The sequence below is a fragment of the Megalops cyprinoides genome, chromosome 5 (assembly GCF_013368585.1).
Source record: "Megalops cyprinoides isolate fMegCyp1 chromosome 5, fMegCyp1.pri, whole genome shotgun sequence".
NCBI classification, from domain to species: domain Eukaryota; kingdom Metazoa; phylum Chordata; class Actinopteri; order Elopiformes; family Megalopidae; genus Megalops; species Megalops cyprinoides.
Window position 1 is genome coordinate 26,823,173 of NC_050587.1, and position 16,797 is coordinate 26,839,969.

Below are 16,797 nucleotides of genomic sequence, written 5' to 3' on the forward strand. Positions count from 1 at the left end.
GGAGATAATTGCTGCTGCCTGGTCTCTGCGTGAAAAAATTTACGAGAGAACCCTAGTGCGCAAAACAGGCCGGGGGAATAGAATAAGCTTGGCTGAATTTTGTTTTTATTTACTTTAAAATGTCAAATGGATAAAATATTCAATTTAGAGCTTCGATTTCATCATCTATATTTGTTTATTGGATGTGTGGCCAGATGACCAGGTAAAAAAAACCCCTCTGTCTACCTCAAAATACCTATTGAGGCTTTATACTTGAGATGACACACTCACAGATTCTGTGCTGTTTCAAAACCCGTACCTCTTGTACATGTTCTGTATATTGAAGGAAAGATCGTTAAACATATTGATTAGTCATGCTAATGTATATTTCTACGGGACATTTGTGAGAATTCATATCTTGTACAAAAGCATGAAGGTCACAGAAGCTTTAAGATTTCATAAAGAATGTCATTCCCTAAAGAACAAACATCACTGTAATCGAGGGTAGGGATCATGCCAACACTACTGTGCAGATTTCAAAGCCCAATAAGGTGTATTCCTGTTCCACTGGCTTCGTAGTGCGCATTCCAATTCACCTTTTGCAAAATTCCCTTCCTGAGCTCACTACTGCCTCCTTTGGTGGAGGCAATGTCGTGGATCACCCTGTCATTTACTTGTTGACTCCCAATCCCAATGGAGTCAAAGGACGCTGGATTATTTCCCTCTGATCCTGGAAAATGTGGGCTTTTGAGTGTGGGCTCAACTACTCTCTTAAGATGAAACTGATATTTTTTGTTTCAGTTATGGAATTCTTGCCAATCCAGAATGTGCCAAACTCATGGAATCTGTGTGAATGAGTTTTTCATGAAGAACTGTGGTTTGTATAGATGGATTGATTGTTTTGTTGTGCTTCTGTTCTTTGGGGAACATTACTCCACTTTTGGGACCTCCTGGACAGAACATCTGTGAAGCAGTGACCTAGAAAACTGTTGCTATCTCGATCACATCTGGAAGATCCATCAATATGTGACGAATGTGATTACCTACAGTGGGAGGTCAGGGGAGGTTGGGTTTGCACCACACCAGACAGTAGGGCTATCTTTTGTCTTCATATATGAGATGAAAGTGTCTGCCAAATGAATAAATGTAAATGTAATGTAATGTTATTGATGGCAGCTTTTTTATACCTTTATAAAACTCAAACATGTTAAAAAGATAGCAGATATTAAGTGACTATTAATCTCTATCAACCTTGCAGTAACTTGGGTATGTTGTAGCAGCTAAAGAGTGAAGATTTTGTCTTTTTTGTAATGTTTTTTCATTATTTGACTGCCGTCATTCACTTCTGTCTCATGTATGGACATAATTAAAAGCAAATTGTAGCCTCTCCCTACCATATGTAATTGCTTTGCTGCAGACATTGTGATCTTAGAGTTTGTTAATACCTTGTAAAGCTTACACTATTTTTGTAGAATTAGCATCAGCACTGCAGGAGGAGGCCCCATAAGTTTTAACTGAGCTTCCCGAGGCTAGATAAGTGAACCCAACTAGTTACTGCATTTGACAAACAGTGTTTTGGTCAAACAGTATCTGTCATAAGCCTGGCCAGTAACTAAATGTGTGTTGTTCATTCAGTTCCTGGCAACTTGAGGTTCAGTGCCTGAAGCTATCATCAAAGGGAGGCATGAGCTGGACACCCTAGCCAATCATTTCAGTCTGCTGGCATTGATTATCAGTTGAGTCAGTAAATATGTATGACTTATTTGTGCCTACCTGGTCGATCTTTATCACCATATGCAAAAACACAAAGGGCAAATATTTGGACACCTAAGATGTATGTGCTACGCACTATGAATGTTGTTGTCCAAAATCAATACTAAATAAAATCGCAATGCCACACTTTTATTTCAATTTGAATATTTATTTCAATGCTTTGTTAAAAAAAATGCAAAAGATAACAAATAAATAGTTGGACTATAGTATATATAAAATTACATTAAAAGTTTAATATATTGTATATTGCCATTGTTTTTAACTTATTTGAAGAGATCACTACACATTGACATGTGCATGTGTGCTAGACCACTTACCTTAGTACAACAACACAACGCCTGAGTCACATTCAGTCCCATGACGGTGGAAGACATTTTAGCATTAAACTCGGAATTTCTAAGGACAGTCCACACCCAATCTCAGTTGCCTTTTCTATTTGCAACACTTAACAAACGCTGCTTTAGTTGATGGGCTAGCTCAGCAATATATGTTTCTAAATAAATTCCAGGTATTTATTTGAAAAGTTACACACCTTTCAAACTTCTGGGCATAGCAGTAAGGTTTTTTTGTCAAATCTTCTGTGACCTAAGGAAAGGGAGACAAAATGAAGTCTGCACGGAAAATTCTTTTGAAGCTTCTGAAAAGTCGACTCGTAATCCTGCCATGTTGTTACAGTCTTGCCTCTGGCCCCTTACAGCTAAATGGGTTTCTGCTAACTAGTGTCTGCAACACTTCCCATAAACTCCCGATGTGTCTAAAATGGTGAAATGTGTGATAATCAGCAGTACACTTTACCAGAAACACTAGCAGAAAATTAAAGCAGAGGTCGCTGAGCAAAAAAGAGGAAGAACCATTTGAAATGTAACGTGTGTTGTTTTGTGCTGTATTTAATTGTTGCAGTGCATGGCTTGTGGAGCAATCTGTGGAAGGGGGTAATGGCTTCATTTATAAAAATCCAAATATTGCAACCACCATTAAATTTACTGCAAAAAGACTCATTTTCATTTCAAGAGAGATATGTAAAGGTCAACAGTTTGAAACCAAATCAAAATATTTTATTTTATGACACTTTGACTGAAGTTTTTAAATTGTTTTTGGCTAGAGGCTGAAGTTTTGTTGTATTCTGCACAGAGTAGTGAAAATGAAAAGAGAAGAACTGAGACAATTAAAAAAAAAAAACAATTTTGATGCAGCTGAAATGATTCACAGCTGTGGTGACCACACATTCCACAGAGAGACCCATCAAGTAAAAACATGTGAAAAGCTTCTATTTAAACATAGGACAGAACTGTTGGTAATGAGGAATAATGCCATAGACAACAAAAGGACTGTTACTCTTTCCAGATGGACCTCAATTCTTCATGCACCTTTTAAAGCTCTTAGAATTTGTAGACCCTGATTGTTAGGCTAATTGAGGAGTGAGATTCAATGCCAATGTCTGATCATCAAAAAAAAAACACTTCCTTGACAGATTTGGAGATTAACACATAGTTTTAGATTAGCATAGAGTGGTGCTAATGTATTATTTATTAAGAAGAAACATTGCATAATGGCATACACAAGTTCATACAGTTTTTGTTTGACCTACATTAAAAATGTCTGCCATTTAGTACTTGGCTAAGACATCATAGACTCTGGTTCAGATTGCTCATTTTAACTGATTTAGGGATTTATAATATAAAATTAAAGTAGCAAACTGAAGAATGATCAAACACCTTGTCAAGTCAGATAGTTGTGGTATTTCCCTCATCATGTGTGTAACTAGTGAGCTCTGACCTCAACAAACCAAATACAGCCACCTGGTGGAGCACATTGATACTGTAAATGTAGAAATAAATTGGTGAGCTACACAGACAAACATGAAAGTCAGTACAGAAAACTTAAATCATTTGCACAATGAATGATAATGTGGTGGTACTAAAACTTATAAAAAGTCAAAACCTGAAAAAAAAGACTTACAGACCATTTGACAGGTTAGATTTTGCAGAATTTGCAATCTACATGTAGATCACACATGTAAAGCACTAATGGATGAATATATACAATAAAAATAAGATACAGCTGTGATTGTTCATGACATTGCTCAAAGTCCACTTGTCTGGTGTTATTTCATTTTGTTCCTGACAGGGTCTGAATGTTTTGGGGTTTGTCCTTTAATTTTACCGTTTCGAGCAGGCTTACTGGTACAGTATCTACCTAATCAAAACATCTTATCTCTGTGTCAAAGCAGCTATAGTTGCATTTGAGGTTTGTTTCATTTAAAATAGTTATGTAATAGTTAATAATTTTGAAGTACACTTAACTAAATTGTTTCACTTGTAGTTGAAAGTAGGTCAACCATGCAGTATACCTTTAAAATCTGACATAGTTCTTGCTTTTTTCCTCAATCTATGAAGCTAAGTAAAGTTATTGTTTGCTGTCAATAGACATTGTGACAGGATATTTCAAATGCAACAGAACCAACTGACCAGTTCAAATTGCAATCAAAAGTTCAAAAGCAATCGAATGGATCAGTCTATGGACTGATCAACAATGAATGGATAAAAATGTAGGTGAGAGAAAAATATTGAGAGAAACAGGCAACTCCAGTCAACAGCTACAACATGACACCTCCAGACAAACACTGATCATCATCATCATCATTACCACCACAAACAGGACAATAATGAAGGACATTTTCATGGAGGTCTAAAAATCAGTTCAATCAGATATTACTTGGAAGAAATAATCAAATATCCTTATCAGGACTGAAACCATGTTCAGCTAGTGTTTCTCAATGATGTCTCTTTGCAACTGTGTCACTCTATGAAATCACTTCCAGATCCATTGCATAAGGCTGACCTACTTAACCAATCTGGTTTTATTTAGAATAAAAATGCATCTCTACAACCCACTGCTTCAAAAACAGCATGTGTTTGCAGCACGCTCACCTCATTGGGCCCCTTGTTTGGGTTGCGTTTGTAAATACTTGGTATTAAGAACTTTTTGAATGAACATTACCGGAATTTAGGATGAATAGTTTTCCTGACATTTTTACCCCATAGGTCTATACTGGTTAGTACTTTTCAGTGGCATAAAATGTTCCTGTGCAACAGTGGAAACAATCTTTCTGCCGATCTATTAAAAGCTCCACATGACTGCATATTTGCTGAACTATTGATGCTATTCGTTTGGTTTCGGCCATGGCAGTGCTCTTTTTAATTACTGATTTTGCTTTGGCAGATGTTGTTGACACTCTAGTTTGTCATCTGAGGCTCAAAAGCTCTGCTACCCTCTTTTGGTTAATGAATGTTGACTATTTCCATTCTGGAGCTGAAGCTAAAGGCAAAACTTTGGAAGCTGCAGTTGCCAAAATCCATATTGTGTACTCCCTCTAGCAGTATTAGCAGTAAAAATGTACATGCATGGCTGTTGCCTTCACAGAATGTTCTACAAGTTCACAGTGTTGTTCATTCAAATAAGGGTTTGCATCCACACCCACTAGGAGGCAGGTGGACAAACCCACTGGAAGAATTGGTATCTATTTATGTACCTTGCTAGTGGTTTAGCATACTAGCTGTTTGGTACCTACTTAATTAGGTAGATGGTAAGTTTACTTAATATTGATTAATATTAAACAGGATTCTGAAAGGTATTCAGAACAATGAGTCTTCAAACCTTTGTTGTCAGTATAATTTTTTCCAGATGGAATACATGTCCAACATAGGCACTGGACAATACAAATGCACTCCCTGAACAAAATTAAAGGGAATTTACTTTGCAAAAAAACATAAATTGCTTATGACAAGAATTGTAAAAATAGTACCAAATGGCTTCAAATGATCACATCCTCACATTATGATGACTACCAACACATGTGATGACATCCCGAATCAACAGAACAAATAAAGAAAAAATGAAATCACTGAAATCAGTTCCATTGTTATAAAGAATTTATTGCAGCCAAACAATACTGTAAATTACATTTACATAAACTATAAAACAACCATACTTTTGTGTGGGATTGATTTATTGCAGTTATATATACTTTGTACATCAGTGTATATCTGGCTGTACTGACTTTCCAATAGCCGCAGTGAGTTTTTGTACACTTTGTCAGTGTCCAAAACAGTGCTTAAGTGAAAGTGCTAATATGCGCCCCAAAAACCAATATGAATAAGTCATTTTCATCCCATTTCAGGACTGGCTTCCCCTCAACAAGAAGGGCACACCATTGCACCTCGGTATGTCTGGGACTAAATGTAAGTCGCTCTGGATAAGAATGTCTGCTAACTGACAATAATGTAATGAAATGTATATGCTCACGGTACTGAAATTTCCCATTGGTTTAACTGAACCCCCTCCGCTTCCAAAAAACTACAGTAAAAACAGCTGTGTTATAATTGCCATATCACAGTTTCTTTTCACTTATTCAAGCTCTTTGTTAGTTGCTGACACACACCTTGAATGCGTAGAATAACTGAAAACAGAGATATGACCATCACGAAAGAGACACGCTTGAAGTCTGGGTGTTCGCTTTCTGGTCGTACTCTCTGCAACACAAACTTACAGTTCTTTGCTAAAGCCCATCTCCGAATAACATCAATCCAAACATTTGATGATGCTATACCTCAGTCCAATGGCTTCTGTACTCTTTAGAAATGTTTTCCAGAGGTTAAGCGTGTAACAGGCAGGGAGATAGACTGGTTTCTGAAAGTAGATCGCCAAGTCAACTTACCGACCCCAAACTTCAAACCCAGAACTGCATGTCACACCTCAAGGTCTGAGAATGTTGACTGTTCCATCCTGCTGACCACAAAGTTACTCACCATTTCAAAATCAAACAAAAGGACCAGGAGGTGCTAACTGTAAGCACGTTTTTTTTTTAATGTTTGAAGCTTATAACATAAAACTTGTCACTGAACCTCGTTGTATTCTCTTTAAAAACAGCAGCAAACATTCCAGCATACTGAACATAAAATTTGTCTGTGCTAGTCTACTCTTTAGTTTCCCCTCCATCACCTCATTTTCTTTTCTTTTCTGATTCCAAGCAAAACTTTTCAAAAGCTTCTTCAATCTCTGGGTCCATTTCATCCTCCACGTCATAATATCTGCAAACAAGCAAAATGTTGATCTTTTTTTTCCCCCCCCAAATGAATGAAGCCCTGGCGCAAGGGCAAGATTATGAATACTTTGGGGGAGAGACATGGCATTTATTTTGTGATGGATTGCATCTCCAATTACAAGAGGCATGTGAAGGGGAACCTTCACCTTTCCCCAAAATTGTTTGTTCAATTGTCAATTTGTTTAATGCCACTGTATTGTTACCTTTTAATTTTCAACCTTGTCAATAAATGAGTTCAACGATCAATTTCATTCCATACAGGTTAACTGTTTAACTGTTCATTATAATTGTCTTTGTCTGTGTGAGGCAGCCCATTGGTTAATGAGCCACACCTGCCTAATCCAAAGCATATTCAATACAGGTGTGTGGCTGGAGAGCAGGAGGCTCTTTTTTTTTTTAATTAAAGCTGACTGTGTGCTCTCATGCTAGTTTTGTTTGTTTGTTGGTTTCAAAATCAATTAGCTTGTTTGAACACCTGCTCTTTTTTTCATTTTTGTGAGATATGTCAGCCAGCTTCTCCACAAGGCTGAACCTTAAAACACACCAACCTATGTTCTCAAAAAGCACAATACAAAGTAGCAGCAGGGCACCAAGATCATTAATGTCTGTGGTGACAGCAGTCACTGGCTCCCCCTTCTGGATGTCTAAACATGCTTAGAGTTCCAGAGGTCGTGCCAAATTTGATTGTTCACAATAGTCATGATTACATTCAATTCAAATCAGTAAATGTAAGATAACACAGTGATGGGAGTCTGACACTGTCAAACATTGGCAATTTTGTGATATTGTATCCACTTCTAGCTAAAGAGTAGTGTGGCATTAATAAATTACAAAGCAGTTACTAATGGAACATTGTACATTGGTTCCTGGAGTGATGGGTTTTTTGCTGAAGGCTTGCTCAGTCATGGGGAACAGAGGGGTGGGGGGCAGTAAAGCCACATAAGCCTCTTTCCTGCCTGTCTGCTGATTAATCACAATCCAGGGCCTGCCATTGTGGTCTGGAGGATTATGCAGAGCGGGCCCTGAGTGCAACACACCCCCTGACCCCGAGCAACAGGACCTCACAGCATGGCCACAACATGTGACCACACGCCCTACTGGACTTCCAGAACAGTCACAGAAAGGGCCGTTACAGCAGCCACTAATTCAACAGTATTATTAATTCTTTCGTTATTAGGTTTTCGAGGCCCTCCCATCCAATCTACCACAAAACATTTTAGAAACAGACGTGGCTACGTGTGTACTTACTCCTCGTTGCCATTCTCTTCATAGTAGTCCGGGAAGTAATTTTCCCGATCCAAAATTTCTTGGTACTTTTCCGAATACTCTAGGAAACATGCAGAAGATAGTTAGAAATGGCTGACATGAAAGTGATGGAGAAAAAGCAGCACAACAGCTGATGCAAAGGTGATAAGCATAAGACAGCAGTGGTCTTCTATGCACCCTCTCACAGGTGAACAGGTACACACTCACCTGGATCAGCTGCTGTAAAAGGCGTGCCATCTGCCGTGTAGAAAGTGGGCTCATTCTGAGGGGACACAGACAAAATGCACAGGTTAGTCTTCATTTGGAACTGAGCATATCAAACAAAGAGGCCTCAGGAGTCCCCTTCATAGAGTTCTGTTACATTGTCCATGTCTGTGTTACATACATACATACATACATGTCTGTGTTTTTTCAATACCTGAGCACATGCATCCTTAAAGTAAACTCTGAACCAGAGGACCTTTTCTGCCTACCTCAGCTCGGAACCACTAACTCATTAAGTACCAAGCAATGTTTGTACATTTTTGACATAGAGATAGATGTTAGCATGGTCCAAACGTTTATGCTTCCCTCCAGGAGTTCGTTAGTTACATTGGGTAGTTTTCGTACCTAGGATGTATTTTCTTGTTTTCGTTTAATTATTTTTGTATAAGGCTGATTAATTGAGACCCCTACATTAGTGTATTGCTAGTTGTGACTCACCCCTAACATGTACTACCATGACTGGTCAATGGGTTATCCCCAGTGTATTGTATAAATCATTACCTCATTTAGTATTAAACTAATTTTATTTCTGTTATATCCACTTGCATTTTTAAAATTCACATTCATCTATATTTAGTATTCAATAAATCTGTGGTTTGCACTACAAGAATCTGCCTTGTGTCCAAGTCATTTTAACAAGTTGGACTCTGATGACAAATAAATTAAATCTAGCTAAATAATTTAGCTGCATTCTTACTAAATTACTTAAATGACTACATTACAATATAATCCAAATAAAATATGCTTTTCATATTCAAGTCTGCACTTCAAACTAACTCTAAAGGTGCTTTAACTACTTTAAAGGTGAAAGCGTACAAAGGCAAGCAGATTTTGCATATTTATGACAGTCAGCATCTTCTCCCACTGTTCCCAAGCCACCTTCTCACCATGAAGTAGTTGGGGTCGTTGTCAGGCGTGGCTTCGCTTGAAGCAGAAGCTCCCCGGACTCTGCCCCAGTTGCTGGACCGTAGCTCCACCAGCCTCAAAAGCATCTGCTTCACATCCCTGAGGAGAGGAGGATAACAGAAAAGACAAACTGCAGTGTAGATCAGGAAGACAGCAGAGTACAGAAATCACACACTTCCAGCCACCCACTGGACTGCGCTCCAGGAATGGGCAACGTGCATTGGCATGATCACAGATGGCCCAATAGAGTCACATTTTTGATCCCATCTTATACTTTGAACTTAAAAAATGAAATGAAGTAGATGAAAGACATATACTGTGAAGCCTGCATAAAGCAGCACCTATTTAAGTGCATCAGCTGCTCATCTGCACCACTCTGGATTTGTCCCAGATGATTTTGATTTTGAACTGCCTGTATAAAACCACTGCCTGTCTAATGCTGCTATATGGCAGACAGTCAATTGTTAAGCACTAAGAAGACAGACAGAAAAAACAGAAAATTATTTTTGCATACAGTTAAAATATTTTATTTCTCCTCAGTGGTGCTGAGTTTTTCCTGTTTCCATTAAATCCATTGAATTCATTCTGAGGCACACAGTTTTTCAACAAAGAGCAAGCCATGTGCTGGTAGCTGAAAGCGGCACAAAGTCAAGTTGATGAGCACTGTTGGTGAGTGTCTACTGTGTATACAAAAAGCATTAAAATATACAAAATTAAAAAAAAAAACCACACACAAAAGTTTGGTTTACTGTATGAAAACTGAATGAAAACAAAGATGGTTCTTCACTTTGTAACTGTAAAGTTATGTGTAATATGTATAGTATGCATATTAGAATTTGTGATTATCATGGCTTTATTGCTTGCTACAATCACTGTGACTTGAAAGTAAAAAAAGGACAAAAACATGAAAAAATACAGTGACTGTACAATACTCAATACATTTTTTGAAGACAAATTCCTGTTGATAATGCATAGTAAAAAAAAAAAAAAAAAAAAAAAAGTATTGTAATATATGCATCATATATTAGTTTTCAGTTCGATTTGCCCACAGTCATGAAAGCAGTGTAAAGGGTCAACCTGTTTAAGCTTGATACCTGTCCCAGTAAGCCTGTTTTGGACTGTCCCTACTGTAGTGTAGATATTCAGATTTCACAGTATATACTGCATGTTCCCATAAGAACGAGAAATTATTTACAAGATTTTTATAACCCCTTGCTGTAAAGATCAAGGCAGATGTAATCTGCTAATTCCTTTTCTTTGATAGGTTTCATTGCATTGAGTTAGTTATGCTTCTGCAAATTTGTAAATATTTACCATGACCTTGAAGGCTGACTGGAATCTAGATCTGTAACGGGGCCCTACGATAACAGCACTGCTGTTGCCCATCCCTGCAGTATGAAAAACCATGTACACAGTTGCCAAATTTGGTCACATGGCTTCTATAGAGCTCCCCTACCTGCTGCAGGAGGCATCCAGGACTATGTTCTCGATTCTCTGGACCAACTCATCCATGTGCGACTTACCGCTCTCCTTCCACGCATCTTCCAGAACGGAGCCCGTTAGCTGTGGAGAGACAGGTCAGGTGATTCAGACCAGCTCAAAGAACCCTGGGAAGGGGCTGCAGGTGGAACAAGGTGTGGGCCACAACCGTCACAACCATTCATTTGACAAGCGCGTCTTTTTCAATACTTTCAAATGCAAACCGCCAAACACCGCACTGGGCGCACTGCACAGACGCTGTGCCAGATTCTAACCTTCAGTAGTTTCACAGCACAGATGAGGTTCCCATCCACAGGGTTGGAGAAGAGAGCGTCTGTCAGGTCCTTCAGCGCGCTGAGCAGGATCTCTGCACGAGAGGGCAGACCCTTTCTGCTCTTAATCTGTGTGAGATGAAGAGGAGCTCTTCAGTGCTACACATCACACAGTCTTCTGTTTACATGCTTCCGAGTTACTCCTCTTCATTCACAATAAACCAATACACCACAGCATACCAATCTACAGTAGAAGTCACAAATGCATACACTTCTACGTGATTTAGTTATGCCAGACCTGCACCGGACGTCTTAAAATAAATGAAATGGCAACGTAACAGATCCTGGACATTTCGGCACTAATGTTCAGGGACCCTGGTCCACCTACCTCCAGGTTCAGATACAGTTCTCCCAGAAAGAGCACATAGGAGTGGAAGCTTTTCTGTGTGGCCTCGTCTCCCTTCACTGCCTGGTCTCTCTGCTCATACTCAGTTTGACATCTACCCCACAGAGCACACATTATAGAGGAGTCAGAGGGAGAATGATGGTGGCGATAATTACAGTGGCAGTGTGGGATAGTACTTAAGCAGTATGCTAAAAAGGCAATGTGGTGATGCTAATAATGATGACAACAATGATGCTAATGATGCTGTTGACAGTGGTGGTGGTGAAGATTACAGTAACAATAACAGGTAGACCTTTGGAGAAGCAGCTTTCGGAAATTGCCACTGGGCGGACTGATGGTCAGGTGTTGCGACAGGTAGTTGCAGAGCCGTGCACCCGTGTAGGCGAAGTTTGGGATCGATGTGGACTGGCAAAGGCAAACGGAACAGGTCAGGACACAGTCAAGACGTATTCAAGCAGCACATTCTTCATGGTATATTCCCGGCCTTGCCACAGTCAAAAATAGTTTTGATAAATCTGTCACGCTTGTTCGCAATGAAAATCATATCATACAAATCCTACTGTATTTAATCGCTTACATACTGCGATACATACCTGTGTGTAGATGAGTTCTACAAGTTCACGCAGAGTCTCTTCTGTGGTGACCCACGCATTTAGAGTGGCTGTCATTTGCTCAATTTCCAATTCAAAAGAAGCAGGTGAAGCGTTTAGGTGATTGAGGAACTCCTGCACCAGTTCCGCCAAGGATGTCTCTGTGTAATAACCATCAGAGCCATCTTCATATGTAGTTTCCTTCACAGCCAGGAAACAATAAAGGAGAAGGGAGACAATAGAGGGGGGAGAGGGAGAGAGAGAGAGAGAGGGAGAGAGAGAGAGAGAGAGAGAGAGAGAGAGAAACAGAGAGACAGAGACAGAGAGAAAGGATGAAAAGATATATGCTGGCAGGTACTGACATTGTGAACAGATACAAAAATAACTGGACTTGAAGTAAAAATGCCCACATATTAGTAAAGACAAAGGCAACAGTGGAATCAATTCAACAAAGATTTTTTTTTTAAATGCTGTAATAAAAAAAGTGTGCAGGTCAACAAAACGGATTGTGTGCCGCCCCCTCAACCGATTCCATCATCTTACCTGGCAGGGCGTGTAGTTCTTTGGGTAGAACTCTGGAGCGTTGACAGAAAGACTGGAGTTGATGGCAAGGGCGCTTGCTGCCTGTGCTTTCAGGGCTGGAGTGCTGCTGCTGCTCTGTGCTGCATGTGAGGATTTGACTGGTCGTCGGGCGTCTGTAAAACAGTGCATTACGATATGAGGCATGTTGGATTTGGCAAAACTTTTTGGTTTAGGTGGCGAGTAAACGTTTATGCTTTCCATGCCCTGTATACTGCCATACTTGACGTGACATCACACCTTTCTCACGTCTGTGAGATCAGACACACGGTATTTGTGTTAGTGTTTTATTACCGTACCGCACCAGTACATGTTTTATTACCGGCAAAATCTGTGTTTCCATTGTAACGCTACAATGTCTTGAAGTGTTCTTTGCATCAAATGGTTGTCTCAACTGGATAACTTGACTATCTGCATTTAAAAACCTTAACACTTAATAATCAGGTTATTAAGAGAAATTACGCTTTGTGCCCATTCAAAATAGCAAGTCTACAGATAGTTACTGATTTACTGGGTAATAAAAAATAAAGATTTTACATTTCAATAGTCATGTCATGTCTGACTTGCTGACTGTTTAGTTCAAGCTGGAGAGGTAGGTATAGGTGACCTAGAGATGGGTGAGTAGTTATGTCACTGTTTCATTTCGATCTAGTGGTAAGACAAACTATCCTGAGGCAATCTACTTACTCCTTACTGTACTTATTATACCAGGCGTATATTTAAAAGCATATACATTTCTGTGATAGTGTCAGTATATCTACAGTACAGTATCTGCTTGCAAAAATGCCTCACTCACAACATGTACTATGGCCATCAATGGAATGATAAAAGCTGTTAGAATTTGAACAGTGTATCTCTTATCTCATGCTAGCTATCAAACCACCTAGTGCATAAATGTTTAGATGTGCTGAGATGCCAGTAAACATTGCAGAAATGAAAATATACACATCAAAAATGCTGCTTCCAGATTCTTACAAAGAAATGTGTCTTCACCACTGCTTACGCCACAGCCTTATAAGCAGATATTTAACAGCTGTTAACAGGAAATGTCTGTGCTGCAGTGCTTGCTATAAATGTTCTGCTTTAGACCATGGCTTTTCAAGAATGTTTCTAATGAGCCAGAAAAACACACTTTTATCTTCAACAAAGGCAGACAGAATTTTCTTTGTGCAAAACACAGAGCAGATGACCTGGTCGATATATAAAAATGTGAAGCTTAAAATGTCCAAAATTCTATGAAGAAGTACGGCGGCATCATGTTACGAAAATTAATTCAAATTGGGAAGGAACGCCAGCACCACACAAAACACCTTAACGTCAGGCAAATTATAATTTCATGTTTAAAAACAGTTACGGACACTGACTGCATAACACCATTGTCCTGTAACGTTGCATGACCCCAGTAATTTGCATAGTGACATACATTGCATGTTATTTTCTTTTTTATTTAATGAGGACTGCATAAACATATGAACATTTTTACTGTAGCCCTAACAAAGTTCAAATACACATCATAAATTCTTGGATATGTAAGTGATTGCATTACTTCAGTTGAAAGCAGGAAGCTTCACTGTTCCTCTGCTGTACTCTGTAAAATTTACAGCAACAGCTAACCATAATTTAGTAATTCTATATATTACTTTACAGTGACAAAAGCCCTCGTCCTCTAAAGCTAACTTTTCTGCCGTAGGAGTAGCCATGCAGGAAGACATACAATCTAAGATTGCAAGTGAAGGTTTAATCAGCTGTTTTTTTTTTTTTTACATATGGACATACAGTATATAACTTTTAACTTCTGGGTGCCTGAGATTGTGTAGCATCACTAAATCTGCCCTCATCCCTCTATGCCAGGATGCCAAAAATCCTCTTCCAGTAACAAACATTTGGAAAGTTTTTTCACAGGTTTCATATTGGGATGCTCTCCCCATCTCATTGTGTATGAAATGTAATTAGCCACATGTGACTAACAAGTATCTTTTGAGTATCATTCTGAATGGTGGCGCTCCCAATGCGGGTGCTTTAAAACCTGTAGAGGTCCAAAACTAAACATGTACTGTGCTAATGCCATGTTGTATGTAGAACAGCATACCAGAATTGTAAGAAATGTAATTGTTAGGGATTTATAATGTTTAAATTAGGAAAATTAATATATGTAACTTCTCAACAAATCTCAAAGGGCACAAATGCTCCAGGACAAGCCAACAGCTTTAGTAACGCCAGGATTGTGTCTGATCTTGTGTTATGGTGGGGAAAAGACATATGGACATCTGAGTAAGCATAATAAGGTCCAAAATGCTTCACTTAAATATAACATCTCACAAAGAAGCCTGTCTTCAGTTTGGGTGAATTCTCTTCACATATACAGCATCACCAAAGACATATCTAAGGCTGTTCAAAGTTAGGGATTTTTGGAATACTCGCGAGACTACACTCTGCACGCAATTAAGTTGGTCGTGTACTTGGCTATTCGCTGATTGTCAAATATGGATTTGCAAATAACTTTGCAAGCAAGTTAAATAAGCACAGCGTATAGACATAACGTCAGCTGTTTACTTTCGGTTATGTTAGCTAGCTGGCTAGCCTGGTAGCAAGGAAGCTTGCAAACTCAAGAAACTCGGCAACGACTATTCTGTCGCTTTACAGCAAAGTTAGCTGGCTAGCAACACCGGTTTGGTAGGTATCTGGGCCAACAGAGAGAAATCATGCTTTCCAGTGTCTAATTAGCAATGCAGTACGTCGTTATTCCAGTTGGCTTGCTAGTTTGTATGCTTGCTAACATTTGCAAAGTGATAAAAATATGCGATAAAAAGCATTTCCAAATTGTGGTTAAAGTAAATGCCCTTACTTTGTAAATGCAGGTAGCTAGCTAACGTTAGCTAGCACACCTAATTCAGCCATCCGTAATGTGAACAGTGGGAACAACCCATAACGTTATCTCTAATTCTCGTATCGTGTGTTTATCTAGTCAGGAAGACCAGACACAACAAAGATAACTGCACTTTGACCGCTACGCTAGCTATTTTCTCACACCTCCGGCTCCGCTCAGGTTGTTGCTCTCGACCAATGGGGGAGACGTCCGGGGCTGTCTCAGCGGTTCCCGCTGGTTGAAAAACGATGCTTTGGCGTCTCCCTCTCCTGCTTCGGCAAGCCGGCCGCTGTCCTGCTCTCCGAGGCCAGGACTGTTGGGCTTCAACCGGTTACGACCCGCCCCGGGAGCCCGATCAAAATTCTCTGTCATACCAGCGTGTGAACAGGCACTATATAACAGGTCAGGGTACCATTCGAGTCAGCTGCAGCAGCAGACGCGAGTTAAGTTCGAAAAATTCCAATCGCACACTATTTCGGGGCCGAAGTTTCTCACATTCGTTCGGCCAGTCTCCTTCACTTTATTTACAAAATCTGCGCTAAATCGGAAACTCTTTGACGGTTTGACTTCCTGCAACAACAACAGTTGGGGATAGCCAAGAATTTTGTATGGCGCAACATCCAGTGATTGTGGGTGAAACGTCATGGCGACAACTAGTGGAGTGGAGTGGGTGAACAAGATTATTTTTGAGTACTCCATTGCCGTGGACAGCAGCAGCAGCATTAATAATAATAATAATAATAATAATAATAATAATAATAATAATAACAACAATGTGCACATGTATGCAAGAATCACACAAAAATGTTAGTCTATGAATTCTTTTTACCTACCAAGATGGGTTTTCCAAGATAATATCTTTATTACGGCTGCAGCAAAAATGGGGAAACATCACAGAATACAACGATATCATTGTAGACATTGAGACAAATATTTCCCTTAGTTTAGAAATGGAATGTAATGCTCCCACCATCTTCGTTTATTTTCAAATATGAATCAAGTGCAGCAACTTCTTGCAGTCTACGTGTAGGCCTGTATGATAGATATTGAATGAAACAGGTGTGGTCACCTTGTTCCAAAATTCCTCAGAAATGACATACAGCATGTATCTGTTTGGGATGCAAATTGTGCATGTATAAATTGTGCACACTAATGTCCACATGATACCTTGGCTGTGCAATTATGAGTGCACAAATCATTGAATGAATCAAAGATCAAACACATTTTTAAGGTTAAAATGAGTTAGTATTGGCAAAAAATAAAGATGTGCATAACAAAATGCTGTTTCTGAGTGATTTCTGACTACTGCCTGT

The 16,797-nt window shown here is 39.3% G+C and overlaps 1 protein-coding gene across 1 annotated transcript; it reads right to left on the reverse strand.

The window, feature by feature from the left end:
* Positions 1-6,594: 6,594 nt before the first annotated feature.
* On the reverse strand, positions 6,595-16,058 carry LOC118778564 (polyadenylate-binding protein-interacting protein 1-like). The gene is made up of 11 exons (XM_036530160.1): positions 15,649-16,058; positions 12,583-12,734; positions 12,043-12,240; positions 11,742-11,854; positions 11,432-11,543; positions 11,047-11,172; positions 10,749-10,855; positions 9,274-9,391; positions 8,330-8,384; positions 8,105-8,183; positions 6,595-6,842 (listed from the first exon to the last, which is right to left on the reverse strand). The coding sequence occupies exons 1-11, from the start codon at positions 15,854-15,856 to the stop codon at positions 6,755-6,757; spliced, it is 1,356 nt and encodes a 451-aa protein (XP_036386053.1). The 5' UTR covers positions 15,857-16,058; the 3' UTR covers positions 6,595-6,754.
* Positions 16,059-16,797: the final 739 nt, after the last annotated feature.

Bases quoted from the DNA above. Each gene is read 5' to 3' on its own strand.
- LOC118778564 (XM_036530160.1), bottom strand. From the start codon at position 15,856: ATGACAGAGAATTTTGATCGGGCTCCCGGGGCGGGTCGTAACCGGTTG. The intron at 11,544-11,741 runs GTCTACCTGTTA...TCTGTGGGGTAG, and splicing joins CGAAAGCTGCTTCTCCAAAG to ATGTCAAACTGAGTATGAGC. The intron at 6,843-8,104 runs GTAAGTACACAC...GCTTGTTTGCAG, and splicing joins GAAGAGAATGGCAACGAGGA to ATATTATGACGTGGAGGATG.